Below are 21,208 nucleotides of genomic sequence, written 5' to 3' on the forward strand. Positions count from 1 at the left end.
GCGTGGCGAAATATAGGTGTGTCGAGAACAACTAGGAACATTACACACTCGATCCGTGTGGCATTCAGTATTTGGCATGGCGAAGTTGCCAACTACGTACTTGAGTGCCAAATTTTGGTCTGGAAACCTGAACAGCAAGTGATACTATACGACCAAAATTTTTAGCACTCAAATTTTGGGGAGAATGCCTGTGCTAGCTATAGGCAAACGACGACATTGCAGGACATGGGTCGATGTTTACAGAATGTGGAGCATGACCTGTAGTATTATATATCTTTACTTGGTCCATGAGGATTCAGGAGGGTAGCAAGTGGTGGTAACTTGCTAATAATTAAAGGAACTCAACTAGTGTAAAATAGCCAAGTTCAAAAAACATTTGAACAGCATTTAGCCAAATTACACTTTCCTGAAAACATAATGCAAAGGGCCCTCGATCTACAAATGAAGAAATAAAAAATAAGGATGAGAGGGAAGAGAGGGGTAATGCATAGCATGATTACTTGTGTTTGAGAACTAAAAAATTGTTGGTGTTTGAACAAGGGATCACTCTGATTTTATAAACTTGGAATCGAATTGTCACTATCCAAACAATCTTCAGCGCGCGGGTGCACTTGGAGGCCGGGGCATGTCAAGGAAATGAAAATATCGATTACCCTTACCCATCTCTAACTGAAGCTCTTCATTTAACATATAGTTGTTCCACTGTTGACCCTGTCCCCTCCACTGAAACAAGAACATATGGGAGGACAACTCACCCCATATATAATTAAACTCAGACAGATGCAACCGTAATCAACGTGATCGTTACTTAACACCACCGCGATTAACCTAACATCTCTGCCCTACTTTATTCGACATTAACCACTAACCAGAAGCTATACCACTGCACTTAGCAAGGCATGATTATTATTTTATTTTGCTTCGAGTGCACAACCTTTTCAACACCCTATCATGTGCTTTGGGGATCGGAGCGTGGCGGCAGGATGGTGACCGCTAGATTCTTGGGTGCTCCTTGGTCTCCTGGCAAAGGACCAAGATCAACCCCAGCCACCTTTTTTTGGTTATGTCCCATGCATGCATCCTGCTCTAGAGTGCATCAACAAAGGATGTAATTATGTATGGGATTGCATTGTGATGGTTGTGCGTACATTTGCGATCAATTTGTTGATAGGGTACCGGCACTTTGAGTGAACAACAAGGTGACCACGTATGTCCCTAAGAACTGCACCATTTAGAAATGGAGGTATTCGTTTTGCTGTTCTTCAGTCTCCAAAAGAATCCAACGTGAACAGCAAAGGATGGGAACGCGAGATCTGCAGCAGATTGTCCTAACTGGTGTAGCAGCTGTAGGCGTCTCATCTGACTGGAATTCATGTGGCTGCAAGTTCCAATATTGTTGCGCCAGTTACATCGATCCAAGTGGATGGCTGTTCAATCAAGTTAGTTATACTCGTTATGCATCTCAAGTTGTGCATGGAAAAATGATTCAGTGAATTATTGGTGTATTTTATTCTGCCAAAGCTCAGCTTGATGTATTTTTAACTATTTTGAAAAGGAAGATTAGAAGTTCAATTATTTGAAGAAGAATTTTGATGGTTCAAAAAATAATGGAATTTGTTTAAAAAATCGACGTGGCGGATTCCTGAGCAATTTAGTGGTTATATTGTGCAAGTGTTTCCGTGCCCATACGGCCAAATGTGCCCTTTTCATTTCTTAAGCATCACATCATACAAAAGAGTTGCACCATTCTAGCTAGGCTTGACCAGGTTGGCGATCCAAGATCAAAACGTTTTTTAATATATAAAAAAAGGAAAGGTCATTTCACAACCCAAACAATAGAATTCTTCTTGATGTCCATTCTCAAAAGAGAGAACATTTTTCTTCAACATGAAAAATTATATATAGTTTTATAAAATTAGTATCCGAAGTTGCACGGCTCATTATTGTCATCTCTACTACTTGCATTGTCAATTTCTAACACAAGCAAACTCTATGAGCGCAACCACGATTCCTGCTGGAGTATTCCTTCTAAGCCCTGACATGCCAAGGCAGCCTACCTGTAATGGCCCCTAACAGCGCTAACAATCCAAGACAGTATGCCTACACTGATACTTTCACCATTGCCCAACACCCGGTCTGCAGACGAACAATTCAACATAGAACCAAAACTAGATCAACACTTCTCATCCAAAGGTAGGAACTTAACACCCAACATCCGACAACCAGATAAAGAACAAAAGCACTGATCAAGTAAGTAAAGCAGAGCCGCGAGTATACAACCGCGCTATCGCCTAACAATGGTTAATGTAATTAAGTATTGATGAGTAAATCTAACAGCGAGATTTCTGCAGATGCTGCTGCTGCGCACATGGAGATGGCTGCTTTGTGGTGTTTGACCAACTGTCCTTGGCATCTTTGCTGCCAATTATGCGTTGAACTATGTAATAGTGGCATATCAGCTTATGTGATTAGGAACTAAAGAGATCACTTCCAGAGAAAATTAATGGTGAGGATTTTCATATATCAAATTCCTATAACCATTTCTTCACAGCCAACCAGCAGCGCGAATTCGCCATTTTCACAAAACACGTTGTGCTTGGAAACCAATATATACTTCCAACACAAAGTTCAATCCAAATTTGACTAAATTTTGAGCTAACCATGTCCATGGAAAATATTCCGATTGGAAAAAAAATAAAGTTTGACTTACGGAGGATATTAAAATTCAATTTCTGACAGGAGAACTTGAGAAGCGTGCACTGGAGTTATTGAGCTTCCGGCTGCAACTGAAATTTTAGAACTCCAGGCAAGGGGCGACGGAGAAAATACAATATGGTGTGCGTACTAATAAAGTGAGGATGGAGGCGCAAACAGAATATTAGACTAGAAGAAGATGTAAAGTAGAATGTGAGTCTGAAAAATAAATTCGGCAATGAACATGATAAAAAGGAGATGTGCACGAAGAAATAGGGAACCCTAGAGCCGCAAATTTAGCAGATCAGATAGTGCTAGCAAGTGTCCAGGAGAACCATAACTCACAAACTTGATTTTTCTTTTACGGATTTAATTTTCAGTCTTTGTTGGTTCTCTTCCTGACCTTGTTCACACAATCAAGGTTGTCAAAATTGAAAATTTAAATTGGATCAGAGGACTTTAAGTAGGATCATAATAATAGGATTTTAAACATAAAAGCATTGAAACGTAAATTCTACTGACTAGAATACCAAGCCCCTAAATTCCGGACATATAATTGCATATCGGGAATTGGTAACTAAGCATATAATGGGATCCGACATGTGTGGCCCCACATGTCTGCTCAACTAAACTGTCACATGGGTCCCATTCGGACGTCTTTTTTTCATCATTTTTTTTTGGGCACGGATGGGGCATCCTGTGGTCATTATTCTTAATTCCCCAAACCATTGCAGCCGCATTTCGCCATGTGCCACGCATTAGGATCGATGGTTACTCGCCCTAAATCAAGATCCATTTGATGATCCTGCACCGTACAAGTTCATCATGACTGCATAAAATTAGGCTTGCTTCAACGGACGTTTATCCATGCATTGCCTTTGGGAAGCAACACAAAGAATAATAGATCTGTTTATAACACTTCTTTCTATAATATACTTAAAGTTGTTGTCGAGCGAAAGTAGCAAAAGCCCTGGTCCAAAGGAATTCTTGCTATTCTGTTAACTTTGTTAGGTTTCTTGAACCCAAAGTGCATTCAATAATCAATACTGATTTTTTTGAATTTTTGCTATGGCCACTATTTGGGGAAGATGCAGTATTTTCTTTCTTCTACTAATTCTTATTACTATAAGCTAGTTGCTGAAACAAGCAATGGTGTAGAATTTAAGAACCATAGAAATCATTAATTATTGAGAAGCAACTCGCAGTTTTAAGCAGATGAAAATGTCCAAGGAAGCTTTTTTCTAAAAAAATATATGTATTTCTGGAGAAGTGTAGAACCTCTCTCTTTGATAGTAGGCGCACACTAGTACTTCAAGTAGCAAGTGCAAGTGCAAGCAGCCCAGGCATATGCATGGGAGACATGATACAGTTGATAATGAATTAAGCTACTGAATAAAGCGATAAGATCGATCAAATCCACCTTACCTTTTGGTCGCTACTGGAAGTGCCTGTATTCTGTACCGTCAACTTGCACGCTGATGCATTGAACCCGATCTTAAGCACTGACAGATTAAGCAAGACAGCAATTGGTTTGGGTCATGTTCTGTTGTGTGCTCTCTTGTGTGTTATGCAACTAATCAAGGGGCACTTGTTGGCGGTTATGCTCTGCTTTGGCCTCTTGCAGGGAACACAAAGCATTTCTGCTCTGACGAATTTTGTTGCTGTTCAGGCAGCCAGAAAAGAGCCTGAAACATGCAACCTGTCGCGATGTTTCTCTCCAGTTCTTTGGCGGCCCAACTTGGCCATGTGTGGACCGAACGATGCAAGAGGCCAAGCACTAGATCAGGCGGCATGATGTGCTAGTTCCACTCCTGGACAGAAAATAAGTTACAGCGAGATGTCTTTGTAAAATTGCAGTGAAACATGTCCAACCGGATTGAGTTCTCGATTTGGCACAAGTACTCGTATTTTTCTAGATTTATTCTAGAATTTAACTGATGGTATTCTTTCAGTGGTGAGAGGTGTGCCCGTCGACAAAGCTCCTATAGTAACTCCGTTAATCTTGAGATCTTGTGCAGTCTCTCGAAGATTTTTATATAGGTAGAGTTACATGTATGTATTCGTACGAGTGAGTGTGCGCAAGTATATATAAGCGTCTATATTCCGCAAAAATGCAGTGAAATGTTACCCTCATTCTCCTCTTGAACTGGAGCAGCTCTTTTTGTTATTTTTCAGACGTTTTCACATTCTCGGGGCGAGGCTAGAAAAACATTTCTGTTTTCTCACAAATTTCCGTCTTTGAGGTTTGACTAGAATCTGTGTGACCATAAACGGCAGGAATATTACCGTGCTGCGAAACACAGGGAATGGGTGCTGCCTGCTTGCCGCCCGGGTGCCGGTGAGCGGCACGACGCATGTCTTCGTATCGAACGGCATCTCTGGTGGGTAGCTTCGCCCTGTCTCACCATCCGATGAATGAGTGGAGGTAACTGCGGCGGCGCCAGATCGCCCTAGTCGACTCCAATACCGTTGATCACCGTCCATGTTCTGAAGACCGACCACCGATGTTTTCGAAACTTTGGGACCCATAATTTCAAATTTTGAAGAGCAAGAAACGCATCTCATGAATTACCAATATTGAACCATGGTGATGACCAGATACGGCTTTGCTCTGCATCTGAATCCCTATCACTCCTTCAGCTGGCAGTACTCCAATCACTGTTAACCTGTCTCTCAAACATGTTATGCAGATAATAGCTGCCCCACCTGTATGTAATCTGATCTTGAGTCCATCATGTACTCGGACAGTGATGTTGAAAACTTAAGAGGTATTACGAATTCAAGAGCAAGGTTCAAACAATTTCAATGAGACTAGAAGATGCACGGTGGAGCATGTATAACAGACTAACCTAACCTGGTTGTCTTGAGTTCATCTGACCACTTCCCCATTCCGAGTCAGCTATGGGGCTTCCCCTTGTTGCCTGATACACGAAAAAGGGAAGCCCCCCACAACTTCGCGCCGCATGCATAATACATCACATGACGTCGCAACACCGCCAACAGAACTAGTTCTACCTACGAACCCAACATGTCAAATCCTATGCGATTTTTCCCCGCCTTTCTGAGATGAAGGGACGGCAGCTTGACGACCTGATACATCAAGCGAAAGCTATGCTCTACGAAGTCCAGACCTATGCAATATTAGCAGTTTAGCAACCAAAACACGGCCACGGATGTACACAATGGAAAATTTTGTTTAGAGAACCGAATCCCCCAGCAGATCACACAGCGTTCTTCATTCTAGAGATTTGAGGAGCCTGAACAGCCCCGCCGCCTCTCTTATTCGTGAGAAGGCGATGCAAAATGCTTGCACCTCGACGAAGAGATCTTGCACTGTACAAAATGAAGCATTCAGAAAAGATGTCATTGTCTGCACAGTATGGAATTTCAGTCTCAATCAATAACGGAATAAGTAATGCACAAATGATTAGAAGCCTAACAAATCAATAGTCTCTCAAATGAAGGGAAAAAAACAATGTGTGCAGCATTCTTCTACGTAACAGCTCAAGGAATCAGTTTTCACTGAAAACCGGTTAAACCAGTCATATTCTGTGAGGAGCCAGTTCAGGGCACAAATGATACACTCATCTATCTGTTTTTGTGGAATAGATTTTAGCAAGTCAAATTATCAAAAAGTGAAAAGGAAAATCAAATTTAAATCAGTCGGTTTTGGGGAACAGATTTATAACTGTACTTCTATGATTGTTCCAAAGTTTCAGAAGGTAACATAATTCGCTGTGCATACACTCAGTATAATTTAAAATTTCCACATATAATGAGTATGCACGTTTATATCCTTTTGCAACCTTCCTACATAAGGACCAAAACAACTTCGAATTTCTGGTAAGTGACAACAACCACGAAGCACCTCCTAACTACTCCCTCCATCCTGGAATATAAGGAATGTTGGCACTTAAAATTTGTACACAAATATACAGAATTGTGGGCATATTAGGAAACCACATCTTAACTCATTCTTAAAAAACACCCTTCATGCCTTTTAAGGGCTGGTCTATCCCTTGATTTCAGCCTATTGCTGGTTTAGACTGGATTAAATGAGGGCGCATGAGCCGTCTCTTATTCTCCTTATACCCCAGGATTGAGGGAGTACTAAGTTATATACAGAGAGAAATAAAAAAAATTAAAAATGTTAAATCTGGACACAGGTTTTCAACAGCCATGGAGTTGATTACCAATTTAGAATGAGAAAGGAACCGATGAAAATCAGTTTCATCAAAGAAAAGCTCAGAGTGCTATCTTCATGAAAGCTCGTTATTATTTTTCCCAGTGGACAAAGTATGATGATTCGTGAAGCGTTACCATACTACTAATATAGGTAAAAGTATAGAACTGAGTGGCTTGCAGAGAACATGCAAGTTCTAAATAAAGTACAACTAAAGACATCTTAATCATTTGGTCCTGTACAGCACAAATAGGGGCAGTACAAGAATTGCACATGGATGCACTCACCATTTATTATCTTGTTTCGAATGAGGCTCTGTAGAAAAACACATACTAATCTCACTAGCCTGTTTTGCATATACTTGTCCTGCAAACAATGCCAATTAAGAAGCATTATCAACATTCTAGAAATTAAATAAAGTGCCATGCGGAATTTCAGTTTTCATTCAAATAGCCAACAGAGACAAAAGTGGGCCCTCAAGTTAGCATGTGCAAGAAGAAAATGGTAAATAGGAAAATGAAATACACTGGCATAGTACATTGGAAGGAGCAAATAGATGGCTGTCTCAATAGACAAATTCAAACTTGAAATTAAAATATTAGAGTACCATACAACACTTTGTAGACAGTATCATGAACTTAATTATTTATTCAAAAAATATCATGTTGATTTGGTCCTGAAACCAGAAATTAATGGCATAACTCCACCTGGAGGTGGTTGCACCTGGTATCGTGAGAAGAATGAATATTTCATAATATGCAATACTTTTGATTTGCATAACAAATGAAATTCATGTCCTTGGAGCAATCAGAATTTGATTGAGGACAAGTAGGGATCAATCCGATAATTCTTTTAGCAGTCCCGAACTCATGCTGGAATCATGTTACCATAATTATCGAGAGATACTGATCCACCAGAAAAGATGACATGCATGATTAAGAACCAAACCTTAATGTCTTCACATGATCGAATACAGTTTGAGATGTAGTCATGAATGAATCCTGGCGGTAAAACAACTGCAGTAGTGAGCCTGTTTACTACTTCCATTGAATGCAAACTCATTTCCATATGGACAAGAACATCAAAGTATCTGTCAAACAATAAGGCAAGTATGAAACATGATGTACAGAAAAGCAAAATAGTTACAAAGACAAAGAATAAAAAAAAATAATTATGCATACGCATCCATGTCTGGAGAGTTGATTAGCTTTGAAAGAACTTCGACAGCTATACATGGATTATGTTCAACAAGGTCCTGAAAAAAAGAAATTTGTCAGATCAACAACAAAGCATGCAAAGGATTCAGCATGTTGTCAGAAGCGAGTACATACAGGGAGCTTCTGTGGTGTCATCCCACAGTGATAGACTAGCTTCCAGTCCATTCCCAAATCTAAAACAATTGTCTGCAAGAAGTAATAAATTCATTAGAGATGTAAAATGATCAAAATGGCACAATATAATACAAGTGTATGATTGAGGCCACTATAGAGCATCTGCTGTTACATGCACGCCCAGGTAAAAAATTCAATGATCTACAACAAACCGCACATAGCCAGCTACTACCACTATAGTACAAAAATGTTCAGGTTTATTTATGATTTATTTACTTTGTATTCCATGTTTCCAAAGATAGCACTCATATTTTGTGTTCCAAGTCCTATCACTGACTTTCCTATCTAGAGGTTTCATTTTCAGTTTCCCTTTTTTAGCATCAAAGCTGGTTTCATTTCATCATTCAAGAAACAGTGTAACAAGAAAGCTAATGGTTAACCAATCACTCAAAATGGATGAACAAAGGCTGTAGACATGCTCATAGGCAGCACCTAGGAATGATTAAACACCCAGCGATACACTCATCTGGCACCCAAGAAAGACGGAGATAAGTTCAAGTAGACTTAAAGCTTTTTCTGTATCTTCTTAAGAATCTGCAATTCTCAGTAGCTTAAATAACTATGCAATTAGAGTATCATCATATCTCTAAAAGGGGTAATGGATCTCTAACTGAATATGTTACTGAAATAGATGACAAGAAGTTACTCTTTCAACTTGCTACTGCTGTAAGCGTGGCTCATGAATGCATCTGTACTATTTCTGCCTCCCACGGAGACATCTAGACCTCAAGCTAGAAGTCAAGATGTAGGTGTCCAAACTGTGAACTGACTCCCTCTAATAACCAGCAGCCCTTACCACTAGACCTAATTTCCGCGTTCCCACAGTTCACCAAAGAATGAAGTGACGCACCTCAATCAGTGTTGGAAAAGCCTTGCAAAAGCCGAATTCAACAAATCCAAGAACAAACCTACGAGGTTAACTCCAATCCTGGACTTTGATGGGTATTAATTTCTTTTGTACTTTTGAGTATCTGGAGACTATTGCGGGGTTGAGGCCATACATTGAATTTTAGTTGATTTCTTTTCTTTTGTGTATCTAGTGCAAAGTTGATATTCATGCATGGAGACTTGTCTTTTCTTATGTTGGTAAGTAACAAAAGCTTGCTTTTCATTTAGTAGTCATATAAAACCTTCTACTTTTACCTCCAATCCATTTCGGCTTTCAATATGTATTTGCTTTGTCTTTGCTCAGCCAATCATGGCAATCTCATGACTAAAGTGAGGCCTCATTGCAATAACGATGGCATCACGGAAAGCTGTGAAACAAGAGATGTGTTGGTACCAGCAACGCTCATGAGAAAGCCAATGAATCACATGCATACGGCTCAAGCGGAATGCACAGAGGACAATGAGGCCTGAGGATCCTCCACACACTGACACACATACTATGCAAGAGAGAAAATAGACATCGGCAAATGGTTCTCATAATCCAACTTTTGTTGTAACTTTGTTTGCTAAGTCTAACACCTACAAAAGGTTTTGCAGAATCGTAGATTCTAAATCAAATCAAAGACTCGATGGTCGCATCACAAGTTGGAGGATCAATGTAGAATATAAGACTCAATATGATTCTACCAAAACATACACTTCGCAGTTTATGGTAATATCCCAAGAGTAATTTGGCACCAAGATTAATAAATGTGAACAATTTATCCATGTCTTATGTTGTTGGCTTGATAGTCCACCACCATCAAGCCCACCACCAACCCTTGATGTAATATACCCTAAACTCTTTGTTACACCCAATTCATGAATGTTAATTAGCTTCTTTCCCTAAGTATCTTCACTATTGATCGCCTGTTGTCGGCCACAATGTTGAACTAATGATTAGCAAATTTAGTGGCCCACGCCACCTCATTTGTCAACTCTTTTCTCCTATGCATGAAGACTCTAATGTTGTCCATCTCCCTAATCATATTCTCAAACCATGTGTTTGGTTCATGGGGTGAACTGGGATGGGTCAATCCCACTTTTGCTAGTGTATGGTTAGGGGCGAGGTGGGATAGGTTGATCCTGCATGCCATGCGGGACGTGCCTATCCGCCAAAAATGAGGGATCGGACTCGTCCCACTTGGGACGTGGCGCGATCGAGTGGGAATCTAGCGAGTGTGGCCAGCATGGGCGGCAACGAGCACCAGGGGAGGAAGAGGAGGGCGAGCCCGTGGCAGCATGGGCACGACACGGCAGCACATGGAGCTCGTCGCCGGTACTCGCAAAATGGTCGGAGCTATGGTGCTCAAGGGCGTACAGAAAGCACACGTAGGTAGAGGCGGCGTTCGGCAGCCAAATCCGGCACTGATATCGAGTCCCATCTAAATTCTTTCCTCTCACACCTCTTCACCATCAATTGATTCCATTTGATCCCATTGAAGCATCAATTCATGGGTGAGCTCGCCAAAATTTCAAATCTTGCCACCCTCATGTTGCCAGAATTCCATGTAATGATCAATGCATTTTTTGGATTCTATATTATCTGCATGTCTAGATCCTAGCAAGAAAATATCCCTCATTTTTTAGGTAATTGAAGTGGGATTGACGAATAATTGCCATGGCGACGATACGGGGAGCGGTGGCACAGCTCTCGTGGATTCACCTCAAAAAAGAATTTGGCACAAGCTCATGCAAGTCCCAAGAACACTACGATTGAAGCAATATGTGCATAATCACACCGCCCTTCTCATGTTCTCTAAATCAACCACTTGGATTCACCTCAAAAAGAGTTTAGTGCGGACTCATGCAAGTCCAGCGAAAAACTACGATTGAAGAATATCACGATTCCACCCTATTCTTCGACTTGGAACACAACTCTATTGTGATGTATCAGGTACGACTCGAATCTTTCTAAGGAATGTAGGTCCATTCTCATTTTTCACAAGCCTATCCATCATCTCTCATCTTGTCCCCAGCAAGCTAGTAACATAGACACGGCCAGCGAAATCACAAGTAAAGTTGAAGATGAAGGGCCACTATCCTAGCACCTTCTCATTGTTGAGGACGAGCGATGTACCTACGGAGGAGGCCGGCATGCCAAAGCAAAATCATGGATGGACGTGGGCATCGCAGTGGCGCCGCCAACAAAGGCAAACAAATGCGATGACGGCTTGTAGCACCACCTCCTACATTGGCCCGAGGAGGACCGCATAGATAAAGGGAAGATGATGTAGCAAACATCATGGTTATATGTGACAAATTGACTGGTTTCCATACTATAGATGGCATCCATGATGGCTCTAGAGGCTGCTCCAGTGGACATGGGTTCATGAGGGAATATGGAAGAGGATGTAAGAAGATCAAGAAAATGAGAGGAATTTGTTGGCCCCATTTTTTGGGGAAATTTAAGCACATCAACGATGCAAATAAAGTCTAAGCGATGCCTTGGCTTTGACCATAGTCACAGAAAATAGGGTCGAAGGCACCGTCCTCGATCCGGGAACGTCGATCCCATCCCGAGAACTCGGGGTCATTTTCGTTCCCGCCTTATAAAAACCTCTTGCAAGGAGCGTCCACGTTCCTCAACCTTGTTCCTCAACCCATCGACCCAGCAACTTTTGTGACTATGCCTTTGACCTTGTGTACACAACAGGAAAATGATGCTTCAACGGGAATGAGTTGACCATCTTGGGTTTACATGGAGATATGGATGTGTGCTTGAGGGGACGATGTGGCATTGCAAGAGCTAGCTGAATAGGAAGAAAACAACATGTGTTGACACCGCTCACAAAGAAAGACTACGTTGAGAGCTCATAGGTCTCCACAACATAAAGCCACACACCACATGGATGGAGTAACTATAGGCGACGGGTTATCTTTAACAGCCATGAGAGCATAAGGGATCGATGATTGAGGCATAAGAGGAAGATGACCTAGTGAGATTGACTTGTAGCCCCTTGGTCTTTAAATATATTATCTACCACTAAATGTGAGCTGACATGAAAACATGGCTCCCAAAATGGTAAAGACACTCAACAAACCAGCTTACGAGTGAAAACTATACAATAATGATAGTTTGAGGCTGTATCATGTCCTTTTTAGGGTTAGATGGCCAAAATTGTACTTCAACAGCTATTGTATGGCCAAATCAGACTTCTTCCTATACAAGAGGCTAACTTTTCTCTTATGCGGACCAACCTCAGATTGTCCTGTCTATGAATACCCAACAACTATGCTAAGTAAACAAAATAGAGTATTAAATTTGGTAACAGTAATAAATCACTATAATTATGTCCACAATGTTTATCTTTTGTAAGTTTATTGTTGTTTGGAACCCGATGAATGGGTTGGCCCGCTACCATGTTTCCGATTGCGCCTGCTGTAGACCTTGCCGAGGAATGCACCCTTAGGAGGTATATTTATACATTTCTGTTATGGCATATATACTTAATATTAGCATTAAACAAACTTGAGCACTATAGTATTTCCAATAATATACTGCATAAGATGAGCATTCAAACAATATGTAGTACCATCCTTCAAAATGTGAGTGCAGCATTTGCAACGCAACTTTTAAAAGCCAAGCATAATACAGTGCAACAAGCTCAAACACTTTTCTTGGAGGTTGATTTTGAATAATGCAATAACTTTGATCTTTTTAACCAGAGTTGAGCATCTTGCACCCAAATACCGCATCTATCACTATCTGCTAGCACAAAACTTCACTAACACATTTCAGTGTAAAAACAATGCATCAATGCATTATATGGGATTCAAAGTAAAAAAGCAGGGTGTTTTGCACTTGATATCAAAAGCAAAAACGAAAATGCTATTGTTTAGTCTATTTTCCTACAAGAACATCCATCAAGAGTCCTAGTTGCTTTATGGGAGTCCCTCATTTTTTTATTAATGTGTTTAGGCTTGTATTTCTAAGAGAACTATACAGGCTCATTTTTAAGACTGGTTTCAAGCAGAACTAAGATTCCTGAACTATCAGTTAATGAAAATAAAAAAATATACAGTAAAAAGAAATACATGAAATTCATATGAACTAAACAGTACAAAATATATTTTGAAAAACATGATCTTTTCTGCTTCCTTTATACAAGCAATTCAGTTCCTCCTTTTTAAACAAAGTAGTTAATAGGATCAAATCAACAAATTATATACTTCCATAATTTGGCATAATTGAGCTGGGATGGGGAATCACCACATCACCTTCTATACTCTTGTAGAGAAAAATATGCAATTAGATCTAGAGACCTAACCTCTTGCGTGCAATCAACCATTTGACATTCCCTACTGTCCTTGTGCCCAGACTGCTCCAGTTGCCCCTCATATCATCACAAGTCACCTCGGGTTGAGACTAGTTGCATTGGCCAACCATTGGTTGCCCTAAGTGTTTGGTTGCCAAGTTGCCTAGGTGTACAATGCATTTGCACACCGTTACTTGTCTTCTTAGCAATCACACACTACCATATTACACTAGCAGCTCCCTTGGTGGCATTCACCGTCCATAACCAACACTTACACAACCAACATTCAGCAACACCTCAATAGTTAGTGCTTTCACCAACCATGACCACCAATTAAACAACCAACAGTCAGCAACACCTCGATAGTTAGTGAAGGGCTTGGGATTATAGCAACAACGACAGCTTACTATGAGAGCCTCTAGGAGAGATGGAGAATGGACCGCAGCAAGAAAGAAGAGAAAAACAGTGAGGAAAAAAAAGGAATATAACAAATTTGTTGACATGTGTGACCCTATGCTCATTGTATCTTTATCCTAAACATATCAAAGCACTTGGTACCTCAAAAGCCAAAACAAGTGAGCCAAGGGATAAGTAACATCAGCATTGACAAGTATTCAGGGTAGACTTACATTGCAAGGATAGTTGCAGGGCACATATAAGACCTTTCCCAAATAAAAAGGGATCTACTAAAGAAATAGTTTTACGGGCTTAGTTCTATTTTTCTAAAAAAATATAAACAAAGGGATGAAACAAGGCACAGAACAAAAATTCAATGGTAAAATATTCAGATCTCTAACAAATGCACGCTTTTGAGAATAAGATTGCAGAAAGAACCTCTTGTTGGGAAGGTGCAAGTGGACCTTTGCAAGCTTTTTCAACCAACTCTCTGATCACAGCCCCTCGGCTAGTGTCTGCACACATGCTACCATCCCATAGCAGTTCATGGTTGTTGTCTTGGTTCAGCCACTGTAACTGTACATTCATAGATAAATGCATATATATGTTCAGAAATAAAAATGGCATATGAATAAACAACTCTTATGTGTGCAACCTTACCTCCCCTTCAAGAATTTCAAGTCTTGGTGGAGGGGGTCGTATCCATTGAGGAGTCAATCCTTTGAGTGATGTTTGTTGAAGTAAACTAGCAATCATGTTATCTCTATTTGGTTTGATTGGTGACATCCTATAAATAATGAAAAAGTTTTGGTTCATAACCAAACCAATAGAAGTAAAATGAACTCCAAGCTATGGCCCTCAAAAGTCATTGCAAGAAGGTAGTTGAGTATACATACTCTGCTGAACTCCCACAGCTTTGAAAAACATCTGGGTCAGGAATAGCACTTCTGACAGTGGCATCTCTGAAACTACTCTGCAGGGATGATGCAGCATCACGGGAGCAATGCTTCTCAAGCTGCTCTCTTGGCAATAAAACCTATAAAATAGATGCCCCTCTGAACAATTAGTCCAACATGCACTGGACATAATTTGCGTGTATCCACTAGGTTTCATAATTATATGAAGGTACAACCATTTACCTGAGATGCATAATCAGATCCATTCAAGTAATCTACAGCAGACTGCTTCAGAACCTGTACATAGGCAGAGTTATTATACAGTGCCATGTGTAGAATGTATAAAATGAGAATTACCTTACAAACTTGTGGAAGTACATCTTTCAGTAAAGTACGAATTGAGAACTACCTCATAAACTTAGCGAAGCAGATCTACCATTTTCTGATGTATCTCAGCAAGGTGACAAGAAACTAATGCTTAATCGTTTAGTATCTAAGTCCACTTACAAACCCCATAACATAGAAACCAAACATCCTAACCCCTAAGCTTCTAATGCCAGAATACCTCAATCCCAAACATAGGAAGTCTTGCCAACTGGACTGTAATATTATCTGGTTTTTTGCTACAGGCAATAAAATGTGGATAACTCAAGAAGAGGCTAGCAGAGCAATATAGCAAAACAGCTCTCAGTTCTAAAACCAATCAGGAATTGGCAGCTGCAACTGTGAGCCATCCAATACAGCATGATACCATTACCATCAATTATGTAATCAAACATATCTATTCCTTGATATGTCCTGAGCATCTCAGTACTCCATTCAAAGTTATAAGGCACGCGTGCATTTCAATATTTGCTTGTTTTGACAAACAATTGGACAAATTATGCATAAGTTTTGTGATACAGAAATATAACACTAGATTTTCATAATCAATCTAAATTTGTAACACCATGGTTTTATATTTAGTGACAATTATTGCAAGGAATAATCTTCACCAATGTTCAATTTAATGCCTTACAAAAATGGAAGGAGGGCATAACCTCCTAACTGGATTTCATCTTAAAGGTCCTACATCATGAAACTTTCAAAATATATATGAAAACAAGATGAATTATTTACATATGCATATCAGAGCACAACTATATTTTAGGGAAGGAAGGCATATCGCCGTGTTCCATCACTATCCTGCGCTATATCTCAGCACTTATGCAGCCTAATTTCATGTAAAGTTTCCAAAATAAGCACAAGTAATTTGACAATTACACAAGACTTATAACAAGAAAATACCTCATTACTGTCCCCATTAGTCGAACTTAACAAAAGTTGGAGAAACACCCGTTCTGCTTTCTCAGAGGTTTCATCACATGCAGCCTGCAAGAAACAAAGAAAAAAAGGTCTTGAACGACTCCAAATATTATATGCTTTATGTAACACTTAAGAAAGCAGATAGATATGCAAAACGTTGGATCATGCTATTGCTGTTGTACATGAGAAACACAGCAACGGTAACTTGACTTCTTATGGGCAAAAGATCATAATCATAAAAGCATGATGATAAACAAAAGGATGACATAGCCAATTTTCAGAACTGCGGTAAGATATTATGCCAATCCGTGTACCATTACATCACACCTCTAAACTTAAGACACTCTAACAGGTTCACCTAGCTAAAGATAAAGTGTGTACCACAGTACCATACACATCATGAAAGTAAGGTAACAAGTTTATAGAAGGCCCTATGAGAAGGAAGGCAAATACTAAGTAAATTGCAAGACATCGACCCTTTGGATAGTGATACCAATCAACAGAACATAAAAGAAGAGTGATCTTTTTTATTACTAATTTACGGTAAGACCCTGGATTCCCTTGTTGCCCAGCCCTCTATTCCTTTTAAGCTGTTAGGAAGAATTATTTTGCTATGAAAAAACTGGATGGCATTCACTTGCGCGTATGTTATTTCGATAGATAAGAATAAATGAGACTACAGCTTAGACCTGGGTCTGTTAAAACTTTAGCTCAACTGCCAATTGCAACTGGCCAAATATAATGTACTGAAAAAACAATAACTGAATGTAAGATTACAATGTCAGCTATTTTTCATCAGAATATCAGCAAGGATTCAGTAATCTCTTGGTTAAGCAAGATTAAAGTTAGGCCTGGAGTTATTAGACACAAAATGGAATATCATGGGCAACTGAAAAGTGGGTGATTTATGGAGTAGTTTACAGATAATTTTTCGCTGTTGAATGTTTGGCAATGATTTTTCCCATTTAGTTAGCTTTAGTTAATGCAGATGGCAAAGAATTTTACAACTTGAAAATGAATCACAAAGGAATAGACAAGTTTACAGCTTACATTTAGTAAAAGAGGAACAAATGGATTTGCCAACTGTGAGGAATAACCTTGATGTAGAATTGCAAATGCAATTAAACGCTCAGCTGGTTGAAGCATCATCTTGTCCTGATAAGAGGAAAAAAACTAACATAATTGAAGCCTGGTTTTTTCTTGCTAAGAGAATAAACCCAAGAAAGAATAGAGCATCAAATGGAATAATGAACTGCCTGCCTGCATATTTTATGGTAAGTTCAGTGATAGATGAACAAAATGTTCCTTCAGGAGAACAAATATCGAGCAAAAATGCTTGCTGAGCCTATCCTTAACACTAAACACGTTAGTTAAGCCTGGACTGTGGAATCATATATACAGTACAAACAAATCTATAACGACAAGCCTTAAGCATGGTGAAATGACAAATGTCATCAAACCTATCTACTCTGGAAGCCTCTTATGTGTGTGCCTTTCTATTTATAGTTCTCCAAAAACAGAAAAATTAAAGACTCGATTATGAAATAGATGAGACAAAATTCAATGTTTTGCCATTTTTTCATAGAATTGTATAAATGTAACAAAGGTTTCAAAAACAAAACTTACAGAACACATTTGCTCTATGTAAATCGCCTGCATTTCACTAGCCTTTATTCTATTGAAGCTAAAAGACACATGCAACAATATTCATACCTCTAATGACCTTTAGTGGAATATGAGAATATAATAAAAAACCCGAAGGTATACTTCCAGTAAAAATTATCCAAACAGCAGAGGAAATCTCAGCTCTGCCCATTGATTATCCCAACAAACAGGTAAGAACATACCATTATGTGTGTCTATAATTTCATGCCTAGCTAAAAAAAGGATTATTTTCTTGTTCCCAAATCCCAACTTCTCAGGACAAGACCCTGAAGGATCTCGTGCACTGGGGTCATTGGAGGTTTGGCTTGGGCACAGTATTGCTGAGGCACTGGCCCTAACTCCGTTGACACCAGAGCATTGCACTGGTAACTTGAGGACAAGGATCATAGTAAGAGCACTAGACAAGCTAAAACAGTAAAAGATTCAAGCTACAGACACCAAACAACCTCATCGGCACCTGATACTTTTTCATTTCTGAGAAGTAATTGACCTACAGACAATCCATTGCTCTGCTCCAAACCAAACTCCTACATAACCTCAGCTGTAACCGAAGCAGCAAACTAAGTGCAAAATTTGAAAGGGGCGTACAATTAAATTGTCGTACCTAGAGTTCGCAGCCAACCACAATTCAGAAACCCACTGAAGCCTACCCAACCCAAGAAGCCAACTAAATTCGGAAAAAAGGAAGGAAACTAAGTTTAAATTTCCAACCGTAGTGTTCACCACGAGCCAAAATTCCCCAATCCACCTAAGGCTTTGTTTGGATAAACTCATTCCCTCCCAATACGTATGGATTGGAGGGGAAAATGAACTAAATTTCCACCTCAATCCCTCCCAATACATATGGATTGGAGGGGATTAGTATGTATCCAAACAAGACCTAAGCAAAAACTTTCACTAATTCTTACCTTGGGGATTTCGTAGAAGCAAAGCAGCCAGAATTACAGACATCACGGACTGCCCGCCAAGAGAAGAGTAAACATTCACTGAATCCCCACTTGAGACCATCCAAAGAAACACAAAATTCACCAATCAAACAAACAATAGGATTAGCCAGGCCCAGCCATTGCCTCAGAAACTAACTGTCCCCAAATCAACCCGGTGCACAGACCTCCACCCAACGTTACGCCCACTTGCTCGGCCCAAGCACCCCTAAAATTAAAAACCCGAGCACCCAACAATCCAATTTTCGCGGCTCCAAGCAACAGCGCCTGAAACAAGGCATCGGCGGCGGGGAGGGTCTCGGGGATCTCGAGAACGCACGCACCTCGAGGACGAAGCTTACAGCGGAGCCGAACCGGAGTCGGCGTTCGGGGGCGACGCGGGCGCGGAAGTCCGCGACGGCGTCCTCGAGCGGGCGCGTGACGGCGGCGACCAGCGCCAGGAGGTCGGCGCACTCGCCGCCCCGCAGCGCGCCCATGGGCACGTAGGTAGAGGGCTTCGGGACCGCAGCCGGGACGGGGGCTGCATCCGCCGCCGCCGACGGCGGCGGCGGCGAGGCGCCGCCCGCGTCGTCCTCGTTGGGAGACATGGTCGGGTGGGGAAGCGGGGGAGGAGAGGGGTTAGAACGAGACGCCGAATGGGTTTATTGGCTTCGATGGGCGCGTGAGGTTTTAATGGTTTGGACGGTTTTGCCCTCGCCGTTTGGGGCAGTGTATAATGACCAGTGAGCGTTCACACGGCAACACGTCCCTTTTGTTCTCAATCCTAGCGATTTCTATCCTAGAGCTAGAGTTTTTCTACGTTAGAGCTGGATTTGATTATGTATAAAAGAACTGAACGTGATAGGTATCATATCCAATAGATAAATCATAATTTACAGTGATTTAAGAAATATAGTTTTTCAATCTGAATATCTTCCACATTAGAGTCTAATATGGTTTTGTGATAGTTTAGATAGATTTCCACACTAAAGCAGAATTTTTTTACATTAGAGCTAGAGTTGATTATTAAAAAAGACTTGCCCGTGAAAGATATTGTATCCAATGGATAAATTATATCTTAGAGCAGTCTAGTGAGGGTTCACACATCAGAAAATATGATTTTCAAGCATCTTCCACACTGGAATCAACAATTGTCTCTAAAAAACTTACATGTCAGTTAAAGATACACATGGTAGATATCATATCCAATGGATCAATTGCGGTTTTGGGATAGCTTAGTTATAGATCAGATTGGGAGATATAGTTTTTCAATCCAAATGTCTTCCATGCTAGAGCTAAGGGTTGTCTACAAGAAATTTAACATGTCACTTGGTAAAAAAAGATATATGAAAGAGACCATATCCAATGGATTAATCTCGGCTTGGGCATCTAGCGGTGAGGGTTCACATTAGGAATACACAAGTCTTCAATCTTAGCATCTTCCATGTCAGAGTCCACAATTTTCTATAAAAAACATACATGTCACCTAAAGATAACATGAAAGATATCATATCCAATGGATTTATCAGACACTCTGGTAAGGGTTCACTCTGGGATAATTTTTCAATCCTAGCATTTTCCATACTAGAGTCAACGTTTATCTTTAAGAAACTCACATGTCATATAAAAGATAGCATGGTAGATATCATATCCAATTAATAAATTGATGTTTGGGACAGTCTAATAATGAAGGTTCACATTGGGTAACATGGGTTTTCAATATGAGTAAATCCCAAGCTGGAGTCACGATTGTCTCTAAAAAAATTTGCATGTTACCTTAAGATGGCATGGTAGATACCGTATCCAATGTATTAATATAATCATGGTTTGGGTGAAGGATTGCATTGGGGAAACATGATTTTTCAATCAAATATCTTCATAGTAGAGTTAATGTTTTTCTATAAAAAACTTACATGACACTGCCTTAAAAATAGCATGATAGATATTGCATTCAAGGATCAGTGTTTTTTCCAGAATCAACCGGATGTGTCGCACTAGAGAGAGAGAGAGAGAAGCATTGGCCGTGTCCTCCAGTTGTCCTCATGCGGCAGGGAGCCGAGATACACAAAGTACAAGGGGCACGTACCACAAAGTCCACTATAGCATTAGCAGCATTGCACATCACACAAACAAGCTATTTGGTCTGTTAAGTTAAACCAATATTTTTTTTGAAAAGGAACTTTCCTTCTATTAACCAGAACCACATGCCAGATCACTTGCCACCAGGTGATTCATACAATTTGGAATACTGTCAGCAAAGGGAGCAGTACCCAGGACACCCTGCGCCCCCACTGTTGCTCGAGGAAATCTATATGACACTAAATAAAAATCCGATTCTTCATGTGACACTACAAAAATTTATCTCCCTTATTTGACACTGAGATTTAATTTTCATTACTTTCTTGACACTTCAGTTAGATCTGTTAGGAACTTTTATCAAATTCACTCTCAATATGTCAGATATTTAGTTCGTAGACAAAAATGCCCCTGATATGACCTTTTCCTCCCAATGTGATTGGTTCCCATACACATACATGATAGCTCATAGGAAAAAATTATTTTTCTATAG

At 40.1% G+C, this 21,208-nt stretch overlaps 1 protein-coding gene across 2 annotated transcripts; it reads right to left on the reverse strand.

Annotated features, from left to right (window-relative positions):
- Nucleotides 1-5,431: 5,431 nt before the first annotated feature.
- On the reverse strand, nucleotides 5,432-19,312 carry LOC112902901 (CCR4-NOT transcription complex subunit 11-like). Of its 2 annotated transcripts, XM_025972093.1 has the most exons (12): nucleotides 18,984-19,312; nucleotides 17,102-17,206; nucleotides 16,034-16,117; nucleotides 14,990-15,043; nucleotides 14,747-14,886; nucleotides 14,511-14,637; nucleotides 14,289-14,426; nucleotides 8,209-8,280; nucleotides 8,059-8,132; nucleotides 7,826-7,967; nucleotides 7,165-7,243; nucleotides 5,432-6,027 (listed from the first exon to the last, which is right to left on the reverse strand). In XM_025972093.1, exons 1-12 carry the CDS (start codon nucleotides 19,245-19,247, stop codon nucleotides 5,930-5,932), a joined length of 1,377 nt encoding a protein of 458 aa, XP_025827878.1. In that variant the 5' UTR covers nucleotides 19,248-19,312; the 3' UTR covers nucleotides 5,432-5,929. The 2 variants fall into 2 exon arrangements, with proteins under 2 accessions (XP_025827878.1, XP_025827879.1); XM_025972094.1 differs by lacking the exon at nucleotides 17,102-17,206.
- Between the last annotated feature and the right edge of the window lie 1,896 nt (nucleotides 19,313-21,208).

The sequence above is a fragment of the Panicum hallii genome, chromosome 8 (genome assembly GCF_002211085.1).
Source record: "Panicum hallii strain FIL2 chromosome 8, PHallii_v3.1, whole genome shotgun sequence".
Classification (NCBI taxonomy): Eukaryota; Viridiplantae; Streptophyta; class Magnoliopsida; order Poales; family Poaceae; genus Panicum; species Panicum hallii.

What these genes read in the sequence shown, in the direction of transcription:
- LOC112902901 (XM_025972093.1), bottom strand. Translation starts at nt 19,247, where the DNA reads ATGTCTCCCAACGAGGACGACGCGGGCGGCGCCTCGCCGCCGCCGCCG. An exon ending in TTGCACCTTCCCAACAAGAG is followed by an intron (nt 8,281 to 14,288) that starts GTTCTTTCTGCA and finishes TACTTCTTGCAG; the next exon opens with ACAATTGTTTTAGATTTGGG. An exon ending in TGACACCACAGAAGCTCCCT is followed by an intron (nt 8,133 to 8,208) that starts GTATGTACTCGC and finishes TCTTTTTTTCAG; the next exon opens with GACCTTGTTGAACATAATCC.